We start from the raw sequence: 23,177 nt of genomic DNA, 5'->3' as shown, positions 1-23,177 counted from the left end.
AACGCGTGTCGTTACCTGTGTAGGGAGCAGAATCTGTCCACTTTGTGGTTCAATTCGAATGCAAAGAGGTCGATGGTTGGTTGACCTCAGCGTTAGAAGATTTTGCTCGCTACACATGGGTTCAGAGACCACTCGTGGGGATGGAGACATCAATTGAGATGGTTTGCTAGTACGTTCGGTATGCCTGTTAGATAAGTGGCCCGGAGATGCATGGAGTGTGCAAGGGCCCAGGCCCAGATCTGCGTGGCTTGCTAGTAGAGCTGATAAGAGCCTGAGCATCCCTGCTTGTTCGAGTACCACATTGCTACTATGTTGTCTGCCTGTATCCACACAGTTTTGTGTGAGGCAGTGTTTGAAGGCATAAAGGGCATAACGTATGGCTCGAAGCTCCAGGAAGTTGATCTGAGATTGTTCATCGAGCGGAGTCTACACATCTTGGGTTTGGAGGTTGTTAATACGAGCTCCCCAACCCAAGATAGATGTGACCGTGGCCAAGGTCACCTGAAGAATTGGCTACTGGATCAGTGACGAAAGCGGTTAAACGGCTTAGAGCCATGAAATTTTTAAAGTCCATTGAGTTTTTCCCATGGGAGTGACGTGGACTGTGAAAGCCATGTCGCCCAGCAATGGGAAGAATTGATGGGCTGAGGCTATGTTGCATGCTCGCAGAGATGTGGACAGTTTGATAGGATGTCTGCGCGGTTGTTGGGCAGGAAGGGCTTTTGGACTGTAGTGCCCAGATCTGGTCCGATGGAGGCAAGGAGATTAGACGGATCCATATGGGATCTATGGTAGTTGATCAGAAATCTCAGCAAATTTAGTAGATTTATAGGGAGTCTTAGAGAATTTAGAGCTCCTTGTTTGGATGGACTCCTTTATCAGGCAGTCATCCAGGTAAGGAAACACATGAATGCTGTTTTTTCGTAGATGAGCGGCAATCACTGCTAAGCATTTGGTGTAATACAAAAGGTGTCGAGCTAGTTCGAATGGCAGACTTTGGTATTGAAAATGCTGTTGACTCACTATAAAGTGTATTGAAGGTCCAGAGAATAGAGTCAACCTCCTTGTTACAGTAAGGGAAGCATGGTGCCGAGAGACACCATACTGAACTTTTCTTTCTGAAGAAATTTGGTGAGATTTCTGAGGTCCAGGATGGGTGGAGGTCGCCTGTTTTCCTTGGAAGTAGGAAATAGCGGGATTAAGATCCTCTGCCTTGCTGTGTCCGGGGAACAGTGTCCTGAGCCCTGGTCCTCAGTAGGATGGACCGTTCCGTTCTCTGGCAAGGTTTCAAAATCCAGAAGCCTGCCCGACTGGCGGAGCTGGTGTGATCTGGATATCAGTTGTTGACGTGTTCGTGCTTTTTGAAGTCTACTGGTTGGTCTCACGCAGGAGCTGGATAATACTCATGTGAGCGGTAAAAGGTCCTTCTAGCATCCCTCTTCGCTGGTTTTCTAGCCAAGGAAGGAGGATTTGCAAGAAACAGAGAGCTGTCGCAGGGTCTCGTGGTGGTCTTGCAATTGAGGCACTGTCTGCTGGACCTTGTGCATGAAGAGTTGATCTGCGGTGCATTGCAGATCAGCTAGTTTATCTTGGACTTCGGGCTGTAAATCAGGTTCACCATCTTGCACTGAGTCCTGTTGCTGGCAACGGGAGGTCGTTTCGAAGCAATCACATGTTGTTCGAACCTCATGTTGATGGCAGTGAGGTTCCTTCAGTGTTGTATCAAACATGGCTGGTAAACAGCAATGTGTGACACCAACATGGATCCCCGGAAGATTTTATGACCTTCCCGAAAATTTCTGGTCCTCTTTAGTAACCAGGTCGAAAGGGATGGTTTCAGACATTTCCTTTACAAAAGTGGCAAAGGAGATGTCATGTGGAGGGATAGTCTCCACTATTCTGGTGGAGAAGGCTCCGAGAGGAGGTTGGTTTAGGTCTCGATGAGATCGGTGCCGAAGGTGGATTAGAGTCCCCATCGCCCTTTGAGGATCCCTGGATAGGTATAGGGGCTCGTGGAGGCTCAGAAGGATGAGTCAGCATCCATGACTTAGGCTGTCATTGGTAGGGTACTGATGAGGGCAGCGAGGCGGTGTCGCAATGGTGCGAATATTGATAGCTCTGGAGTTTGTGCCGGTATGGGGGCCGGCATAGATTGTGGTTGTAGACTCCGGAAGGCATCAAGGACAGCCTGGCGGATGAGGACGTCCAGCTCCTCCCTGGAAGTTGGTATAGGTAATGCAGCTACGGAGGAGGCAGGCTAGGCGTTACTGGCACTTCCACAAGGATCTGTGGTGGCTCAGTACCCGGCACCGGTATCTGTGGGGAACGCCTTGGTGCCTCGGGTGCAGAGGAGCATGGAGACTCTTGTACCCGGGCCCGCTTCGCAACTGGCTTGATGGACATCGATGCGGTATCTGTGCTGGCACAGAACACGGAATCCTGTCGGTGCCGGCGACTGTTTCCCTTGGTGCTTGGCCCGGTCATTCTCTAGCACAGAGGAAGCTGCCACCGATGTCCAGGATGGCATCTGTGACGGACAGTCACCGTGCCTCTACAGCTCCTGGCATTGTTTTTTGTCCAAAGATTACACGGAGGCTCTGGTTGCGACCCCGAAGTATGGAGCGTTTTCGTTAGTCGAGGGCACTGAGGCATCGATGGCGGCATCAATGGTATCGACGGCGGCACCAACAGGGGCTTGACGGCATCGATGGGGGCATAGATGGTGACCTCAACGGCATCGATGGTGGCCACAATGGGGTTGATGGCAGCCTCCATGGCATCAATGGGAACTGTGGACGCCCAGATCCCTCTAGCTCCAGTGGAAGATAGCAGCAAGGACACCCGCGGGCATTGTGGGGCGGACCAAGTGTGAGACATAGGGAGAGAAAAAAAAAAGAGGGCCGCAAACAGTTGGTAACCCGAGGGGACAGACAGTGAGGTGACAGGAACAGACCGCAGAACACAATAGTACTCACCAAGCATCAATGAAAATGTACGCGAAGGGAGACCCGTGTAGGGAAATTATTTGTGAAGAAAACTCAAGTTTTTCCGTGAGGAAAAATTGTGAGAAAAAAAAAAACTCAGAGCCCCTAAACGCGAGGCAAACTGCAGAGTGGAAAAAAAAAGACTGAAGGGAGACCCCTGTAGACACAGGGACCATTGCATACTGGGCATGCTCAGTATGCCAGTCAAAGTTTCTAGAAACTTTGACAAAAGTGTTCCGTAACGGGGCTCCTCCTAATGATGTCACCCATATGTGAGGACTACCATCCTGCTTGTCCTGGGAGAAACATCTTTGCACGATAATCGTTCACTCCACAGAGTGCTCATATACATATATCTCTATTTTCCATCATTCATATGTATGGTGTTTCATGCTAATGTTCACTTATAGTATGCACCCTTATTCTATTTTCTAATTTGTACAGGTGACAGTTTGCTTCTGTCTTACATCAACATAGTTCTCAGCTTCAGGAAGTCATTATGTTCTGGACTCTCCACTTCAACCACGCCCCAGGGGTAGAGACGACCTCTAACCTTTTTACCTTTGGCCTCAATCAGCTGATTAGATCCCACCACTGAAAATGGAATACTGGCCTGAAAAAACACAAAAAAACAGAAATAGAATCAAAATGCCTTTATGCATGCAATTGAAATGTAAGTTCAAGAAAATTACCGATTGTTATATACACACATGCTACAACTTAGAAAGTGCACAGATCTGAAAGTCAAAATATTGAATTATTTCATTTTTGTATTTAAATATAATAATTTGTTTTACTAAGCAAGCAAATATGAAAAAAAGCATAAGGGAAGAGGTTTAGACTTGACAGATAAATGAACTTAGTAAAACATTCTGATGATAATACTTAACACTTTAGAAAACTACTGCTATTTAAAATAACTCATGGGATGGCAATATTCACCAGTATTATCAGTTCAACTTCGCACTTGTTTTATTATTTTCAAGATAAGAGACACTAAAATGCCATGATATAAATAAACTTTATACCTACAAGCAACACAAAAATATAGTGAAACCAAAAGCAAAAAGTTTAAGCACTGATAATTTGAACAAATTAGCATGTTTAACTTAAGACTACTTTCCTTACCAAGTCTTTAAAAATGTACATGGACAGAGATGAGAAAAATGTTTTAGGATGTTCCAAAAACGCCAGCTCAATTCAGGCATATTTTTTATGGTAGTGGCGGTGAGGTGATGTGAGGCATGGTGGGAGGCAAAGAAACATTTTTCTCATTTTGTCGTCCCTGGTTCAGTTTTGCAATCTGGAAAAATAGCTTAATAATTGTGACCAGGGAACACAAGCATATTTAACAATTTCTTGAGAATTACTTTAAGAAATAGCACCATCTTGCTCCACCCAACTAATTCATAAAGCAAAACTAGATTTGTCACATGCTCTAATAGCATCATCTGAATGGAATATGATAAGCAGGTGACCTGCATTGCATCCACTGGGGAAGGAATATCAGGCAAACCTACAAATTTCTGATAATTATAGGGCCAGCACCAGCTTCTTCCATGCGACACTAAGTCAGCTGCAATCCCAGTTTGATTCTTTTTTTTTCCCTCTCTCATTTCCAACTTAATCAGAACTAGAGCTGCTGGCATCTGGAATCACAAGTCTCCATTTGTAACTACTCATTAACTTTCCCCCTCCTATGTTTTATATCTCCTCCCATCTCAACTAGATCAGTCATTACAGCGATAGTTCTCAAGCAGGGGCTATCACCAGGACTCCTTCTGGAACCCTAAAATAATGGGTCCTAAATGAAGCCAACTGGTGTCATCATTAAGCAATGGCTGGGACTTTTCTTGTTGGGTTCTCTGAACACTGCCTCTGTAGCATTCCCATCAAGTCCGGAAGCAGAATCTGACCTAGAAATTTAACCCAGGTCCTCTGTACAACTGTGCACAGTGCACAACAATGCCAGCAGAGATATGCATTTGTCTGAAACGAACTAGAAAACATCCATGATATTCCCTATTTCGTTTCATGTTTTCAAAATGGAACAAAAGAAAAACCAATACAATTTTGTTGGTTTTACTTTAGTTTGGTTTTGAAAAATTTAAAAATCCAAGGCCCAGGCTCAATGCTGGGGCCTGGCCAAGGCCCAGGCCAGACCTAAGTCATCTCTTTAAAAAAAAAAAAAAAAAAAAAAAAAAAAAAAAAAATGTTTTTGGTAGATGAAAAGATGGAAGAGGCCTGGTCTAAGTCTGAGGGGCAGGATCAGGTCCCGGAGACAGCGAGACCGGACTGAGCTCCACAATCAAGCTTAGGCCTCACTGGGCCCAGGCTCCAGGACCAGGCTATGGTGGACCCCCCACAGATCAGGCAAGAGGGGGCTGGAGTGGTTCTTGGCCCAAGGTTTTATTTATTTTTGGTGGGGAATTCTATTTCTCTATGGAAATATTAAATGAAATATGAAATACCCTCCCACAAAGCTAACTTACATTTTTTCCCAGTACATCCCTGCTCTTTCACACTACAATTTTTTCATTGAATTCTCAGTGTTCCTATTTTTCCTTTAAGTGTGTTCCTAGGTAGGCATTTCTTTAATTCTATTTATTTCTTCACTGTTGCTATACCAACTGCTCTGCAACAAACTATCAGGCTACATGATTTGCTGAATTGCACTAAAGCTAGGCCCTGCAGTTTGTCAGGGTTCTCTTTTCTTTTAAAATGTCTCTCTAGAAAATGTCTTCAACTTTGCTTCAGTTTTTTCTACCCAAAGTAGTCAAAGCAACTAGCAGTTCCAAGAAATGCGTCCCTTGCTTAGAGCTAATCTTCACTGCCTCTCAAAAGTTCATACAGTCTTCAGATAAGACATTTGCTCCAGGATGACAGAGTCGCTCAGGCCTCACAGAAGAGGTATTAGGCCTACTTGGGCAAGTTGCTTCACCCTCCATCACCTCAGGTACAAACAGATTGTAAGCCCTCTGGGGACAGAGAAATCATCATAGAGCCTGAATGCAATCCATTTTGAAGTGGCTGAAAGGTGGAATACAAACACAATAAATAAATATAAAACAATTTCTTGGTTGTTTTGACAATAATTGAGAGCCTAGAGCAAGGTTTTTGTCCCATTTAAGAGCTTTGAAAAGCTTAAGCATGAGTTGAAACAGAAGAGTATCGATTTCAGATAGTCTCAACAATTCAATGTTGCCTATCATGCACAGGTCAAACATGGTGAAAATTTTCCATATTCCAGAAGTCCCTATGATGATGCAGGAAATGCAGGTCATGGGACCCATATGCGTGCCCCTACAGAGGCTGCTTGTGATCAAGAGAACAGTTTGCTGTGCTCTATTGAGTACCAAATCAATAGTTGATATTAACCTCCCTCTCAAAATCACCCTTCCCATTACCTCTCAGGTATTCCATAGAGAATGACACCACTCACCTTTAACAGCCTGGTTTGCTCTTTGAAATCTTCATCTTCATCTGATTCGGCATCAGGTAGCTGGTAAATTTTGATACCATGTTCTTCAATTTCATCTAGAATCTGGAAGATTAGTCATAGATAAGGCTGCAGTGATCACTTTTTTTTTTTGGGGGGGGGGGGGGGGGGGAAGAGGAGTCTTTATAATTTGGTGGCAGTTATAGTGCCAGGACCAGCTTTTTTTTAGCTTGGGGCAGATATTCATAATGATGACCATCCTTTCCCCTTGATTTATGAATGCTCTCTCCTTTGAGGCAAAGGCACAGTTGTCCTTCTAATGGTGGTGGCTCCAACAAAACAACTTTCCCCCTGCTGCTCAGCATCCCTCTTTCCCTACCCCCCCCCCCCATTTGCCCTGAATCCCCTTTTCTCCCTCCACACTCCTTGCCCTGCATCCTCTTTTCTCCTACCCACTTCTTGTTTGAGCAGCATCCCTTTCTCCCACCCATTTTTTGTCCAGCAGCTTCCCTCTCCCTACCATCCAACCCTTGCTTAGTAGCTTCCCTCTCTCCTCACCCATCGGCAGCTCCTAACTTCCTGCTCAACAAGAGACATTTTTCCCACAATCCCCTTCCCAGCAGCAGCCTGCATCTGTCCCCCAACCTCCTGCCCAGCAGCAGACATCCCTCCTCTCTATCCCCCAACCTCCTGCCCAGCAGCAACGGCCATCCCCCCTCTGTCCCCCAATCTTCTGCTCAGCAGCAGCTGTCATCCCTCCTCTGTCCCCCAATCCCCTTCCCAGCAGCAGCCATCCCCCCTCTCTCTGGCCCCCAATCTCCTGCTCAGTAGCAGTCTTTTCTCTGTCTTCCCCTTTCACCTTCTGTTCAGCAGCAGCCTCTCCCTCACTCCCTCTCCTCCTTCCTACGCTTCTCAGATTGTAATGCTATAGATCTTTGTGCTATGGCAGTGGCAATAGTTCCTTCTATAGAATATATATATATATATATATATATATATTCCTTCTTATAATGTTACTAATGTTATTTGTTTCTGACAACTTGTTTCAATGTAATGCCTCAGCCGTGATTGTTCAGTTTCAATGGAAACAGATTTGATTTAATATCTTCTTTCAAGAATGTCGGTATATAAGAAATCTAAATAAATAAATAAATAGTTGCAGAAACTTGAAATAAGATCAGCACAGAACCTGAGAGCCAGCATGTGCTCACAGACCTCGAGGTAGCCCCTTACCCTTCTCCCACACAAGCTTATGCATCATGGATATCCTGAGAACATGACTGGGTGGGAATCCTCAGGACAAAGTTGAGAACCTCTGCCCTAGGTGAACCTTCAGCCTTGTACCCTTCCTGCCCCCACAATTAGCTTTCAGATCCATAGGCTCGCTCCCTAGGATTTTGATAATCAAACAATCATCCTGTTCCTTCCACCACCCCTCCCAAAACAATATTGTAAAATCAGATAATTGGACATCATAATTTTAAATTTTTTTTGTGTGTGTACACACACACACACACACATAATAGACACATGATTCGGCTGAACCTTTTGGTTCAGCCTTCGTTATTGGCCAGCTGTGGGAAATTTCATTTTCCCGCAGTTCGGGCTGATTTTTTTCGGCCGCCCGAAATTTCAGGAAAATCCGCTTTGTTTTTCGGGGTGGCCGAACCAGGACAAATGCACATTCCTAATACGTAATGCAAATGTTCCTGCAATCATGTCAGTGCACGATGAATGTGTCATGTTATTTTTACTTAAATTTATCAAGAAAATTCATATTACATTAGTTGAATATAATCTCTAAATGGCTTGCTGGGCTGAACTGGAATATTTCTTCTTACTATTCACCATAGGAAAAATGTGTTACTTCACTAACAGCGATTATTACTAGAGTGTGAAATAAGAACATAAGAAATTGCCATGCTGGGACAGACCAAGGGTCCATCAAGCCCAGCATCCTGTTTCCAACAGAGGCCAAAAACCAGGCCACAAGAACCTGGCAATTACCCAAACACTAAGAAGAACCCATGCTACTGATGCAATTAATAGCAGTGGCTATTCCCTAAGTATAATTGATTAATAGCCATTAATGGACTTCTCCTCCAAATAATATCCAATAAAAACCTTGTTTAAAAAAAAGAAAAAAAAAAAAAAAAGAGTCATTCAGACCTTATAAAACAAATGTTCCATACCAAAACCGAACTCTCAGAACTCAAACCTATATGAAAAGATAACACTGCAAATATACTATGGGGCCCCTAAAATACACCTCCTAGGTGAAGAGCTGCAGGATCCCTATACAGAATATACACACTAGAATACCTCACTTTTGTCACACACATGGACACAGACCCTCACCAAATACAAAATAAGGAAGGAATCAGGAGTTAGAAAAAAGTTGCTTAGCTGTAACAGGTGTTCTTCTGAGAACAGCAAGATGTCAATCCTCAAGTAGTATCATCAGCCAATGCAGCCCAGCCCAGAAATGTTGTTAGTTTCTACAACTGACTGCGCCTCACGTGTCTCATGCCATTATGTGTCTCATGCCACTATGTCACATGTCCATGCAGGATCCTCCTCAGTCTTATTTCTTAGCTTAAATAAGGAGATGTTAGCTCCAAGGGGAGGTGGGTGTTTTTGTGAGGACTGATCATCCTGCTGTCCTCTGAGAACACCTATTACAGTAAAGCAACTCTGCTTTCTCCAAGGAAAAGCAGGATGGCAGACCTCACAATGAGCAATCCCTAGCTACAGAATGCACTGAACGAAAAAAAAAAGGGAAACACAACAAGGCCAACAGACAATAACTGTTTGCTGGCCATAGATCCTAGGAAGTAATGTAGTTGGGCTGTAAACCTCAAAGATTCCACAGGAGAGACTGTACAAACCTACAGTCACATTGAAGTCCCTATGCAAGTAGTAGTGCAATGAGTGAAGAGAACTCCATGTCGCAGCTTTGTAGATCTCCATGGAGACCACGGATGTTACCATGGCTCCGATACTATGAGTCTTGATATGAACCACTAGATTGAGGCCCTCTCTTGGGCATAACAGAAGGAGAGGCAATCTGCTAACCAACTGGATGAAGTTTGTTTGGCAACAGCAATCCCAAGTCTGTTGGTGTCAAAAGAAACACAAAGCTAGGGGTTCTTTCTATGGGCTTCAGTCTACTCCAGGTAGAAGGCCAAGACACTCTTGCAGTCCAAACTGTGCAGTGCTTGTTCACCTTGGTGGACTTATGGCCTGGGAAAAAAATGTTGGGAAAGATGACAGACTAGTTAAAATGAAATTTTGACACCTCCTTAAGCAAAAAGTTAGGATGGGAAAGCAGAAACTACCCTATCGCGATAACATTTTGTAGAAGATAGATAAGTTACTGGAGCTGAAAAATACAAGCTCCAAAATTACAACCTTCCAGATCAGGTACTTCGGGACACAGGAATACACTGGCTCAAAAGGAGCTCTTATCAGCTGGGTCAGGACCCAAGCTGAAGACCCAAATCACAGCGGGAATCTGGATGAGATGCTTCAAATGAAGTAGGCTCTGCATGAACTGGACAATCAAAGTCTATACAAAGATGGGTCTTACTTCTATGTTGGTGAGGAACCAACTGCACTAAGGTGAACTCTGAGTTGGTTTTGAAACCTGACTCGGACAAAAAGTAGAAGATAATCAAGCAAATTTTGTACAGAGCAGGAGAAAAGGTCTAATGTCTTTTGTTCACCACCAGAAGGCAAATCTCCATTTTAGATCACAGGACCTTTGTTGATTCCTATTCAAAAGCTCACAGGACAAGAGAGTCATCCTCTGAAAAATCCAGGGGGTTGCAGAATTAGTTTCTCAACATCAAGGCTGTGAGAGAAAGGGACCTGATGTTGGGATGGTACAAACATCCTTGAGCTTGAATAATCAGAGTTGGTGGAATTTCCCAGTCTGACCTGTTCCTGATAGACATATCCCTTAGGACTAGAAGCCACATTTGTCTCAGCCAAAAAGGGACTATGAGAATCATGGTTTCCAGGTCCTCTCAGCTTCAACAAAGTCTTCATGATGAGTGTAATCAGAGGATTCTGTAGAGCAGATCCTCACTCTAAGAGAGCAAAGGCATCCAAGATTAGTTTGCCTTGTATCCATTTTTCTGGATCAGAAGGCGATGTTTCTGATCTGGGGAGATGCAAACAGAACCACCATAGGGAAGGGGGGAGGCAGTGGAAAGCATTGCCAAAGGTGTAGAGATGCTGCAGATAGAGTGTCAGTAATATTTCTAGATTTCTCCTATGTTAACAACCCTGGAAATATTCTAAACAAAATCACAGAACCACTGAACATATAGAAACCCATGATTTAATGGGACAAAGACAGCATGAATTTAAACAAGACAAATCTTGCTTCACCAATGTGCTACAATTTTTTGAAGGGTTTAATAAACATGTGGATAATGGTGAGCTGGTGGATGTAGTGCATTTGGATTTTCAGAGGCTGTTTGACAAAGTGTCCTCAAAGATTCCTTAAAAAATTAAAAAGTTACAGGATAGGAGGCAATGTCCTATTGTGGATTCCAAACTGGTAAAAAGATAGGAAACTGAGTAGGACTAAATGGTAGGTTTTCTCAGTGGAGAAGGATAAACAATTGAATGCCTCAGGGATCTGTACTAGGACTGATGCTTTAATATATTTAATTTTTTTTTGTCAGAATCGTATTTTTATTGGTACATCTTGCAAGTAGCAACCAAGTACACACTAACAACCGAAGCTAAAGTGACAATAAACAAAGGAACATAAGACAAAGGTTGAACAAGAATTACAACAGGGTTGCCACCTTCAGACCCACCTTTTAACTTAGTTTCCAACCTATACCCTGTATCCCTTCCCCCCCCCTTCCCCCAGTCCAGCATTCACTCCACAATCATTCACACTCGCTCCCCCACTAGATGCCCCCCCCCCTTTTGAACAGCCCAAGCAGACGTGTACCCATTGGCCCGGAGCTCATCCTGTAATTCCGTAGACAGTGTTAATACATAGGCATCCCAACAAGCACAATAAACTTTATCTGGGCTCCGACGGCCCAATAAAAAGTCCATTCGTTCCAAGAGAACCAGCTCAGCCATGCGTCTAGTCCAGGCCTGAAATGTAGGTGTATGGTCCGAAGTCAACCAGTCCTTTAAAATGGTGCGGCATGCCTGCATAATGACCACTCTCTCAAATTTAACCTTAGACCCTCGATCCAACAAGGAGGGTGGCAATGAGCTACGCAGGAGCACCAGTCCTGTGAGGCGAACAGTCACTCCCAGACAGGTATTCAGCACTGTCTCTATAGCGGCCCAAAACACTCTGAGCGTTGCACAGTCAAACAGTCTATGAGCCAAGGTCCCAGGTCGCAATCCACAATACACAACGATGTGGGGGCCAATCGCATCTGAGCTCTCCGGATGTCATCACAATAGAGCCAGTGCAAAATTTTAAACTGCACTTCCCGCAGACCAATATCTGGTAGGAGTTTCCGCAATCGTGCAAATGCAGTATGAATCTGTGCAGTGGTAACCGTAAAGGTAAAGGCCTCAGTCCATCGGCCCGCCAAATATGACGCCCTGTCCACACTGCGGAGTTTCTGTCCCTGAGTCTTCCAGCCAGTGATGGTATTAGTATGATAAGCAATATCAAAGGTAGTAGTGGCAAATTTCATTTCCGCCACGATGTCCGTTGCAGTCCATGCACAGGAACGAATGTAGTGACGAGCCTGAAGAAAAGCATAGAACTGTTTGGCTGGAATATGATAAGTACGTTGTATATTTGCAAAATCCAATATGTGGCCAGTGCCCTCATCCAGCATATGATATAGGAACAACAACCCTTGAGAGGCCCAAAACTGAAATATTGCCCCGCTGTCCCGCCCCGGCAGAAACTCCAGGTTGTGTACCAGGGGAAGTAGGAGAGACCGAACCCCCGATCGTGCGTGTAACCGTCTCCACCATCTCCAGGCTTGGATACAGGGAGAGAGCAAAACAGCAGGATACGGGATAGAGGACCGATTTGCCGCCCGGGCCTGGATAATACTCACTGGAGAGTATGGCGTAGACATACGCAAAAGCATTCCGGCCGCACACAGCTTATAGGTGCCCGTGAGCCATTCCCCCACAAACCTCATTTGACAGGCCACATTGTACAAGCGGAAGTCAGGCATATTAAGCCCTCCACGGTCCCCTGGCAGCTCCAAAGTGGGGTAAGGAAGTCTCGCCCTCTTCCCCTGCCACAAGAACCGCTGTATACTAGAGCGCAAGCGCCGGATATCCACCCCACGCAACCAGCAGGGCAACATGTGTAATAGGTACAAAAGTTTAGGCACCAGAACCATCTTAACTAAAGCACACCGTCCAAAGAAGGAGAGCGGGAGAGGGGTCCATGTCGCTAAGTGGGTCTGAAGTTTGTCTATACAGGGAGTTATGTTTAAAGCATATAATTTCTTTAAATCACGAGGGACCCAAACACCCAAGTATTTGAGCCTAGCCGGGGCCCAATGAAAGGGAAAGGCCTCCCCCCACCGATCTTGCAGGCCCGCGCTAAGGGCCAAGGCCTCAGATTTCGCGTAATTAATGCGCAGACCTGCCACTTTGGTAAATTGGTTAAAAAGCTTCATTATTATCGGGACACTAGTACGCGGCTTGCCCACAAATAACAAAATATCATCAGCAAAAAGTGCCAATTTCAGAGGGTGGCCGCTCACGCTGAGGCCATATAAGTCTCTGTCTCCGCGCAAGCGACCAGCCAGGGGCTCCAAGGCCAGAATGAATAATAAGGGAGACAATGGACAACCCTGTCGAACTCCACAGCGTATGGAGAAATGAGAGGTGGGCCTCCCATTTATTAAAATGGTAGCGCTAGGGTTACTGTACAGGGCAGACAACCATCCTAAATACGCACCCGAGAAGCCATACTTGCCTAGGACCCAGAACAAATACTCCCAGGAGACAGAGTCGAAAGCTTTTTCAGCATCCAAGCTCAATATAAGGGCCTCCTCAGGGGACTGATAACTAAGGGCAGCAATAAGGCGACGGACATTTCGCACCCCCTGGCGTCCCCGCACAAACCCCGTTTGGTCCTCATGTACCAAAGCGGGAAGGAAGGCCTGTAATCTGGCAGCCAAGACCGAAGAGAGTATCTTGAGATCCACATTTATCAAGGAGATGGGCCTATAAGAGCCCACCTCTAGGGGGTCCTTCCCGGGTTTAGGCAGTACCACTATGACGGACCGGTGTGCGATCTCCGAGAGCGGCGAACCCTCCAAGAGGCTATTATAGTATCCCTGTAAAGGAGCTAAAATGGGGTAACCCAAGAGCTTGTAATATTCCGACCCAAACCCGTCCCGTCCCGCTGCTTTACCCAATTTGAGGCCTTGAATGACCGAATAGATTTCCTGAGTAGAGATGGGGCAATTTAACGCTAAGAGATCCTCCGAGGTCACCCGAGGCCAGCAGTGCCCCTGAAAAAGGGTCTCCGCCACCTCCCCGGACATAGGTTTAGCACCATAAAGCTGTGTAAAATACTCCAGAAATCGTGCCTCGATCTCAGTCTGTCTCGTACAATGAGTCCCCTGACCATCTCGGATCCCCGGGATAGACAATCTGGCCCCCTTGGGTCGTATCAAGTGGGACAGGAGGCGGCTAGGGCGGTTACCATATTTATATAATTGGTAACGATAGTATCTCAGGGATTTGGATGCACGGATATGCAGCAAGTTATTCAGGGCAACCCGGGCCATATCGAGTGAAGCCTTGTCCTCAGTCCGCATAGTGGTCTGATGTAAGAGCTGCGCTGCCTGAAGACGTGCGGTAAGCCGGAGAATTTCAGCATTTCTGTGTTTGTTTTGTTTGGCTACATAGGCAATAATAGCCCCCCGCATCACCGCTTTCCCAGCCTCCCACAAAATCTCAAGGCCAACAGCTGGTATGTGATTATGTGACAGATAGTCAGCCCAGCAATCCTGTAGATATTTCTTAAAGCCACCATCAAAATAGAGGTCCGGGCGCATGCGCCAAGAGAACGGCAAATGGGAACCACGGCCCCAGCTCAAAGTAAGACTGAGTGGAGCATGGTCCGTCAATGCAATCGGGCCAATGGTGGCTTCCACTAGCTGGGGAAAACATTTCTCAGAGAGCAACAAGTAGTCTAGACGAGAGTACTTCTGGTGGGGATGAGAATAGAAAGTAAAATCCCGTTCCTGGGGATGAAGCACTCTCCACACATCCAAAAGCTGCAGATCACGACATAAAAGGTTAACACCCTTATCCGCATCCGCCGGGGACAACAGTTTAGGGGGGTTAACATCCATACTTTTGTTTGCCACCACGTTAAAATCACCTCCCACGATCAAACTATGGTCAGAGTAATCCATAAGCAATTTTAGCAAAGTGGCAAAGTACCCAGGAGCATACACATTAGGAGCGTAAACATTACAGAGAACTACTTTCTGCTGATAGAGCGTTCCCGCCACCAAAACATAGCGCCCGTCAACATCCTGATGTAAACGGGTGAGTTGAAAGGGCAAATTCTTATGTAGCAGAATGGCCACCCCCCTCTGACGCCTGTTATAGGAAGAGTAGTAACATTGGCCTACCCAGTCACACCGCAGCTTAGCATGTTCCACATCCCCCAGATGAGTTTCTTGCAGAAACGCTACATGCGCTTTCATGCGTTTAAACTGCGCATTAAGCTTGGTACGTTTAATTGGGGAGTGAATGCCGTCCACATTGAGGGACACTATTTTAACCTGCGCCATAGAATGGCGAAAAAGACTGAACAATAGTACGGTGCCCCATAGGACTCCGATCTACCACTTCAAAAAGTGTCCCCCGGCCTCCCAGCCTAGACCACGGGGACAAGCTCCCACAGAAGTTAACCGGAAAGAACCAGACCCGGTATCTCTCACACACCAACCTGAGCCATTCAGTAACCCCCCCACATCCCCCTTCCCCCTGAACACAGTCACACACATTCATACTACCCGATTCACCCACTCTCTTAGAACACCACGCCACTGCTCCCAGAAGCAGGGGTCCCGACCTTTTGTCTCCTACGTCCGGGGCCCCCTGCTCCCGCCCCACCCTCTCCCCCTTCACTCCCCCCGCGACATCCGTTAACGCCATATCCACGAAGGCAGTCAGGGAAATAATGGCTAAGTAGACTTCAGGGTGTTACAAGTCACCATTGCCGGTGCCAATGAGACACGATGTAGGACATGAAGGCAACAGTCCACTTCGAACCAATCAGTCCCACAAACCAAGGGTAGGAATTGGCCAGAGACGAGAAGAAACGCCGTGGCATGTTGCACTGGTCAGCAATACTGTGCTCAAAAAACGTCAACCCGGAATTCCATGATAATCAACAAAACTCGAACAGTAGAAAGCAGACACAGTAGCTCCAGAGCAGCCCCGTCAATCCACAGGAGGCAGGGAGGCAAGGAATTGATCAGCTTCTGCTTTGGAGGTGAAGAGATGAGTCTGATTGTTGTAATGCACCCGCAATTTAGCCGGATAGAGTAAGGCAAATCTGATTCCTCGTTGGTGCAGGGACATGCAGGCTGGGGCCAGGAGCTTCCGTTGTGCTGCCGTGCTTGCCGAAAAATCATTAAATAGCAGCAGTCTGCTGCCCGAGTGCTCCAGCTTCTCCTTCGCTCGATACGCCCGCATCAGTTGCGTTTTATGGCTCCAATTAAGGAGCCGGGCCATAACGGGTCTCGGTCGGGCTTGCCCCTCACGCACCGGGCCCACACGATGTACCCGTTCACATTGGAGACTGCCCTCCATCAGCTCTAGGCCCACCTGCTGCGGGAGCCAACGTTCCACCAGCGAGCACAGCTCATCATCCCGCACAGCCTCCGGCAGCCCAATAATCTTTAAATTATTTCGCCGGCCGCGGTCTTCCTGCTCCTCCATTTTGGCTAACAACTCTCTCTGCCTGCTTTGCAGCTCCGCCACATGGCGTTCAGAGGCGGCCAGTCTATCCCCCACATCCGAAAGCGTATTTTCCGCCACGTCTAGCCGCTTCGAGTGCCCCTCCACCGCGGTTTTTATGTCTTCGATGGAGGTTTGTAGTTTGATCAACCTACTGTCCAGTGCTGCAGTAACGCTGAGGGAGATTTTCTCCAGAGCAGCATCCGAGATCGCAGTCACCATAGGTTCAGCCGGGCCTGCTGCCCCCGCCATTTTGGTTCCACGCGGTTTGTGGGGGCGACGCTCCGTTTTCCCTCTAGCGCTCGTCCTGCGCATCCCACGCCTGCCGGGCTAGGCTGGAACAATGGCAACACTACCCACGTCTGCCGGGAGGGGTTTGGGCGAAAAAACGGGCGGTTAATTTAGGTTAAGTTTAATGAAACGGAGAGCGGGGCCGCGGAGCTCTATCCCCCTGCTTCCGTCTCGGCTTACGTCATCGCCGGAAGTCCGCTTTAATATATTTATAAATAATCTGGAAAAGGGAACAAGTCAGATGACCAAATTTGCACACACAATATTCCAAGTGGTTAAACCACAAGTAAATTGTGAAAAATTGCTGGAGGACCTTGAGAGACTGGAAGACTGGGCATTCAAATGGTAGATTAAATTTTATGTGGATAACTGCAGAGTGATGGGGAAAAAGTAGCCATCACTATGGTTACAGAATGTTAGGTTCCATATTAGAAGTTACCACTCAGGAAAAGGATCTGCAAGTCATACTGGATAACACTTTGCATTTTTGACCGCTGTTGCACACTGAACCGAGGATTTCAAACAGAAATGGTGTCACATTTGCAGACATGTTTACAGCCACAAATCTGACTGTCTTGGTCAGAAGTCTATTCCTTGGTTTAAATGGGGAAAAGGAAGAGCGTGTTTGGAAGGGTAAGCCATCTACCACAACTACTACCCTGCAGACCACCATGCTGGAACATGCACTTTCCCTGATTTCAGAGGAATCCAACTTAGCTGGTACTGGGGCAGTCAGCCCATCGGCAGCTGAAGCATCACTCAGCCCAGACTTAGTATCTACACTGCAGCCTCCCGGCACTGTTGCCTTTTTCATGGGAGATACGCCAGAGCATACTATGAGTACTGGTGCCTTTGCAGCGTCATCAGGCAGCACTTTCCCCTCTCAGTCATTGAGACACAAATGGCTGAGTGAGTTGGGTTTGGATTATGGCCACCAAGAGCTGCCAGAGAACACAGAGGCAAATGGTTTGCAAGCAGCTGCGGTAGTTGGGAATGTTGAAGTTAGTCCCGAGACTTTGTTGCCTCAGTCTTTTGAATTTATTACTGGTCTCAAGGCTAGTACTTCCTTTGAGAAACCTGCTGAAATAATTTTAGAGAGTCTATGGAGTGTAATGATATTAAAAAATTTCATCTTGTTGTTTTGACCACAAACTTGCATTCTAAATTTCAATCTTAAGAACAACATACCTCCTCTTGTGAGAAGTTATCTGAAGTACAGACTTCTCTAGTTCAAGTTAAAGAAGTGCAGAGTAATATAATTAAAGATCTATGTCTTCTCGGAGGATGGAAAACAGAGAACTCTCTCAAATCTGAATTTCAGAGTGCTTATTTTTCCTCAAATGTCATTAATTTCTCCCTCTAAGCTCTTTATGTCCTATCTAAAGGAGGTTTTGTAAATTTCAGAAGCTGCTTTACCTCCTATTGGGAAGAATTATTATCTGCCATCTTCTAAGAAAGTTACTGGAAATGCTTCAACAGAAGTCACTACTAATTTATCAAACTTTTTGGAAAACTCTGGAGATGAAAACATGGTTCGGTGAGCTACACTACTTATGATTTGTCTTTTTACAAGAACATAATAATCTTTATCGTCTTGTGATGGAGTGTACCGACAACTCCCTCATTCTATCTTTAGAAGCCTTCACCCTACCATAAGAAACCAGGCCTAGAAAGCTTGGGGAGGCCCCAGGGAGCTGGTAGGACATCACAATACACCTGGACAGAATACGTTTAACTGATAGTTATGCCTGACGTAAGTTAAGTTACTAATTTGGTTTCTGTATCCTTGAAACACTATAAATAAATACTTGCACCAGAATTAAGTTGGTCCCGCCTTATTGCGTTCCTGAGCTACTCTTGAGGCCGCAGCAGGCCTGAATACACTATAGTCTATTTTTGTTAAAAGGACGTCTTGCTCAAAGGACAGAAAATTTGGATGTTTCCTAATCTTGCTAAAGTTACACAGGAATATAGGAAGACCTTTTTGGCCTTTGAAACCTGAAGTTGTCTCTAGGGGTTTCATGTGTTATTCACCATCCCTGCAAATGTGCTATACCTCTTGATGTTTCTAGTCTTTTTTTTCCAATCTGTTACAGCTGAGAGAGGTTATGGATGCTAGATAATTCTGATTTGTAACCTGCCTTTCTGTAATGTGTATTAGAGATTAATGGGTAGTGTTCTGCTCAGATGTCTTTTTTCCTTTAGATTATATATTACTTTTTTTTGATAAGCCTTGTCCCACAGCTTTTTCTGTTTTCTCAATTTCTTTCTAAATTTGGATTATGCTATTGTTTTCACAATTTCTTTGATTTTCTTTTGTATTATTGTAACTCGCATGTTTTTCTCTTTCAAATGTGTTTCATATTTGATTTGTTTAAAATGCAATAAGTTAAAAAAGGCAAACAATATTAGGAATTCTTAAGAAAGGAATGGAAAATAAAACAGTAAATGTCAATGCCTCTACATCGTTCCATGATGAGGCTGCACTCAGAGTTCTGTGTACATTTCTGGTTGCTATATAGTCAAAAATGTTGCATTCGAAAAGATACAGAGAAGGATAAAGGAGTTGGAATGGCTCCCTATGAGGAAAAGCTAAAAAGGTTGGGGCTGCTCAGCTTGGGGAGAGAAGGCTGAGGAGGGATATAATAGAGAACTATAAAATTATGAGTGGAACAGAACTGGTAAATGGAAGTCAGTTATTTATGCTTTCAAAAAACACAAAGACTGGGGGTCACTCCACAAAGTTAACAAGTAGCACATTCAAAATAAATCTGAGAAAATTCACACATATTCAATGCACAAATTAAGCTCTGGAATTCATTGCCCGAGGATGTGGTTAAGGCAGTTAGCGCAGATGGATTTAAAAAAGGTTTACACAAGTTCCTGGAAAAGAAGTCCATAAACTGTTATTAATCAAGTAGACTTAGGGAATAGCCACTACATATCACTGAGAGATAGCAGTATGGGATCTATTTATTTTGTTTGGAATCTTTCCAGGTACTTGTGACCTGGATTGGCCACTGCTGGAAACAGGATACTGGGACTGGACGCTTAGTCTGACCCAGTATGGCAAGTATGTTATGCTAAATCCTCAGGCAACTTGCCCCCAAAGCCAACCCCCTTTCCCAATATCTGCCTTAGACAAGTGATGGATGGCAGGATAGTGTGCTTGTATATGTGCAGTGCTCTCACACAACCTTCTCATGCACTTTTGCTCTACTTCCTTTCCCTCTCTCATCCCTTTCTTCCACCGTTTCTCTCTAACTCTTCTCTCAGTCATAACTTCCCTTTTTTGCAACATGTCGGATTCATGGTATGAGAAAAACCACCCCCTCTAGAGGCCCTAATCCAGGGAGAGGCACTCAGACTTGGTAGCTGGCTTATGATGATTATTTATGTGCCTCTAAAGCCTCAGATGACTATGTCCATGCCCCCTCTTCCACAGCTCCAAAAAGATGGTAGTGCGGTTGGGAGCTCCAGGAACCATCATCCTTACCTGGTTTTCCCTAGTAATCTCATAGAATCCACTAGTGCCTTTCATCCCATGGCCTATACTGCCCTCCATAACACCTTTGCAGCTGGTTTGCAGCCTCTTTCCCTATCTTCAGCCCAAGCAGCACCACCTGCACAAGCAACACTAATACCAGCAATGCACAATACAGCTAATCACTAACACGCTCTGCCCATGGCGCTCTGATATGCTGCCACTTGCACTTCTGCATTCAAACATCTGAGCTTGCGGTAGCAGAAGAATACACTCCCACCAAAGCCTCTACATGCCAGATAAAAAACACCTATAGTCATTGCTGTGGGCCAAATCAAGCTCATTCTGCTTTTGCTTTCAGGAAGCAGATGAAATTCAACCAAGGGCTGCATTTGGTCCTCAGGTCATAATTTGGAGATCCTTGATGTAAAACATTTGATGATTAATTTTCTATGTGGCCCAGGATCACTTTGTTGGCCAAATGATCTCTGAAAGCCTTCAGAGCGTACCGAACTGCCCCTAGCTCTAGGAAGTTTATTTGAAAAAGCGTGTCCTAAGCAGACAGAAACCTTTAGTGTATAGCCCCTCTCATTGGCTTCTCACTCCAGGTTGGATGTATCCATGGTCAGGACAATTTGGACTGGAAGAATTTGGAAAAGAATGCCTCTAGGTCAGACTGGAATTGTTCTGCCAGCAGGGCAGGGATTCCTTGAGCTGCTGTGATGCAGGTGCTATCTTGAAGATCCTGAGTGGACTGCAGTCACTAGGATCAGAGAGTCTATTAGGCTCTCCTCATAACAGACATGCTAAAGGAGTAACATGTACTGTTGATGAACATGAAGCCCAACAACCTGAACATGTCCCATGATGATGATGAGGCCTATTAATTTACTTGGATCCTTTCCACTGTGGATATCATAAGCCCTCTGTTCTGGAAGGAAAGATCTTGCTCGAGTTGTGTCTAGCAGTGCTCCAATAAACTCCAATTGAGATGACGGGCTTAAGTGTGGACTTGAGATTGATGATAGCGAACCCTAGTAATGCCAAGATCTGGATGATTCTACATATTGATTCTGTAGCATACACTTGATTTGCTCTTCACCAGCCAAGCTGGATAGAGGAACACATGCACCCTCAGTTTCCAAGATGCATTGAAGACTCGTGGAGCAGATGCTAGGCCAAAAGGCAACATGTGATATAGGAGATGAGAGTTACCTATTACAAATTTGTGACCTGGAAATATCTGTGTGTAAACATCCTTGAGAGAATATGGCTAATTCCCTTTATGTAAAGGGGAATTAAGGTGTCCAGGGAAATCTTGAATTTTTCTCTTTTCAGAAACTTATTCATAGAACTTAGGTCTAGGATGGGATGGAGTCTCTTTTTTGTTAGAGACCAACATAGGCCCAATTGTATTGCTCTCTAAGAGGGAGGAGAACTCCTTCTGAAGCAATTCCTGATGTAGATATTTCCTCTGAAGTTGGTTCTGGAGGCTAATTTGGAGAGATACCCAACAGATGTAATTTGTATGCATTTTTTTTTTTTTTAAATTATGCTGAGGACTCAAGTCCAAAGTAATACTGGGACAATTGTCTATGTAAAACTTTGGCCTGCTTCCAACATGGAAGACCTCTGGCATTGGCATCAGGATCCATGCTATATGTGACGCAATCAAACCCATATTCCAGGTTTTGGCTGAGATGTTAGCCCTAGTGTGGTGGGGCCTTTGCCTCAGGCAGACACAATAAGCTTGTTATGCACAGGGCTGAGGAGGTGGAGGATAACGCTTTCTTGAAAAAGTGCCACCTGGGCCCCACACTATATCTCCTGCCAGAGGACAACAGATCTGGAGTGGCTTTAGAGAGCTGCTGAAGCAATGCAGTGTTCATGAATCTGTGCCACCATTTTCTTCACTCTGTCTCCAAAGAGATAGTCTCCAGTGCACGGCACATCAGTCTTTTCTGGAGCTCAGATCAGTGGTCTCAGGCAGCCAGATAAGTCGAGTACCAATCCTCACAGAAAAGACTCTTAATGCTGTCTCAAACATTAAAGGTTGACTGGATCTTGTATTTTCCACATTCCATTTTCTTCTATAACATAGTAATGACAACAGATAAAGACCAAATGGTCCCCTCCAGACTCCCCAGAAAGTTGTTCATGGTAGTAACTGCTGGTCCGTGCAGGTTACCCTCATGCACCCCTTTCTTCATTTTCAACATCTAGTCTCTAGGGATATGCAGTGTTTATCTTATGCCCTTTTGAATTTTTACTTTTTCATCATACCACCTCTTCCAGGAGGGTATTCCAGGCATCTACCACCCTTTTCCATAAAGAAATATTTCCTGATGTTGGTTCCGAGTCATCCACTCCCTGTAGTTTCATTTCATAACCTACAGTTTCTTTTCCAACAGAAAAGGTTTGAAATTAATACATCATTAATACCTTTCTGGTATCTGAAGGTCTGTATCATGTATCCCCCTGCTCTTCTCCAGGGTATACATATTTAGATTCTTCAGCCTCTTCTCATAATTCTTCCGATACAGACTCCATGCCATTTTGGTCACCTTTTTCTGGACCGCTTCTATCCTGTCTCTATCCTTTTTGAGATACAATCTCCAGAACTGAACACAGCACCTGTACAAGGGGATTATCACCTTCTTATATTTAGTGGTTATTTCTCTCTCTATGCAGCCCAGCATCCTTCTGGCTTTAGCTATGCCTTGTCACATTGCTTTGCTGCTTTTCAGATCCCCAGACCTACTAACTTCAAGGTCCCTCACCTGGTCTATACACAGTTTTTCACCCCCATTGCATCCAGCTCTTTTGGATTACTGCTTCTCAGATGCAGGACTCTACACTTCTTGGTATTGAATCTCAGCTGCCAAATCTTCGACCAAGCTTTCTTAAAATTACTTTTCATTCTCTCCACTCCTTCAGGTGTGTCCACTCTGCCGCAGATCCGCAAAACGACAACCTATCTTCTACCCCTCCGCAATGTTGCTCACGAAGACACTGAACAGAACTGATCCCA

General features: G+C 45.2%; 1 protein-coding gene across 2 annotated transcripts in view; it reads right to left on the bottom strand.

Annotated features, from left to right (window-relative positions):
- SEPTIN2 (septin 2) overlaps window positions 1–23,177 on the bottom strand; it is a 161,794-nt gene that overhangs the window by 51,974 nt on the left and 86,643 nt on the right. For both annotated transcript variants that reach the window (XM_029617127.1, XM_029617128.1), the window contains exons 8-9: window positions 6,427–6,528; window positions 3,452–3,597 (exon numbers count right to left, since the gene is read on the bottom strand). In XM_029617127.1, the coding sequence (XP_029472987.1) occupies window positions 3,452–3,597; window positions 6,427–6,528 (248 nt within the window). The remainder of the gene's footprint in view (window positions 1–3,451; window positions 3,598–6,426; window positions 6,529–23,177) is intronic.

This window comes from Rhinatrema bivittatum, chromosome 9, assembly GCF_901001135.1.
Source record: "Rhinatrema bivittatum chromosome 9, aRhiBiv1.1, whole genome shotgun sequence".
Taxonomy (NCBI): Eukaryota; Metazoa; Chordata; class Amphibia; order Gymnophiona; family Rhinatrematidae; genus Rhinatrema; species Rhinatrema bivittatum.
This window is presented reverse-complemented; position numbering and strand designations above follow the sequence as displayed.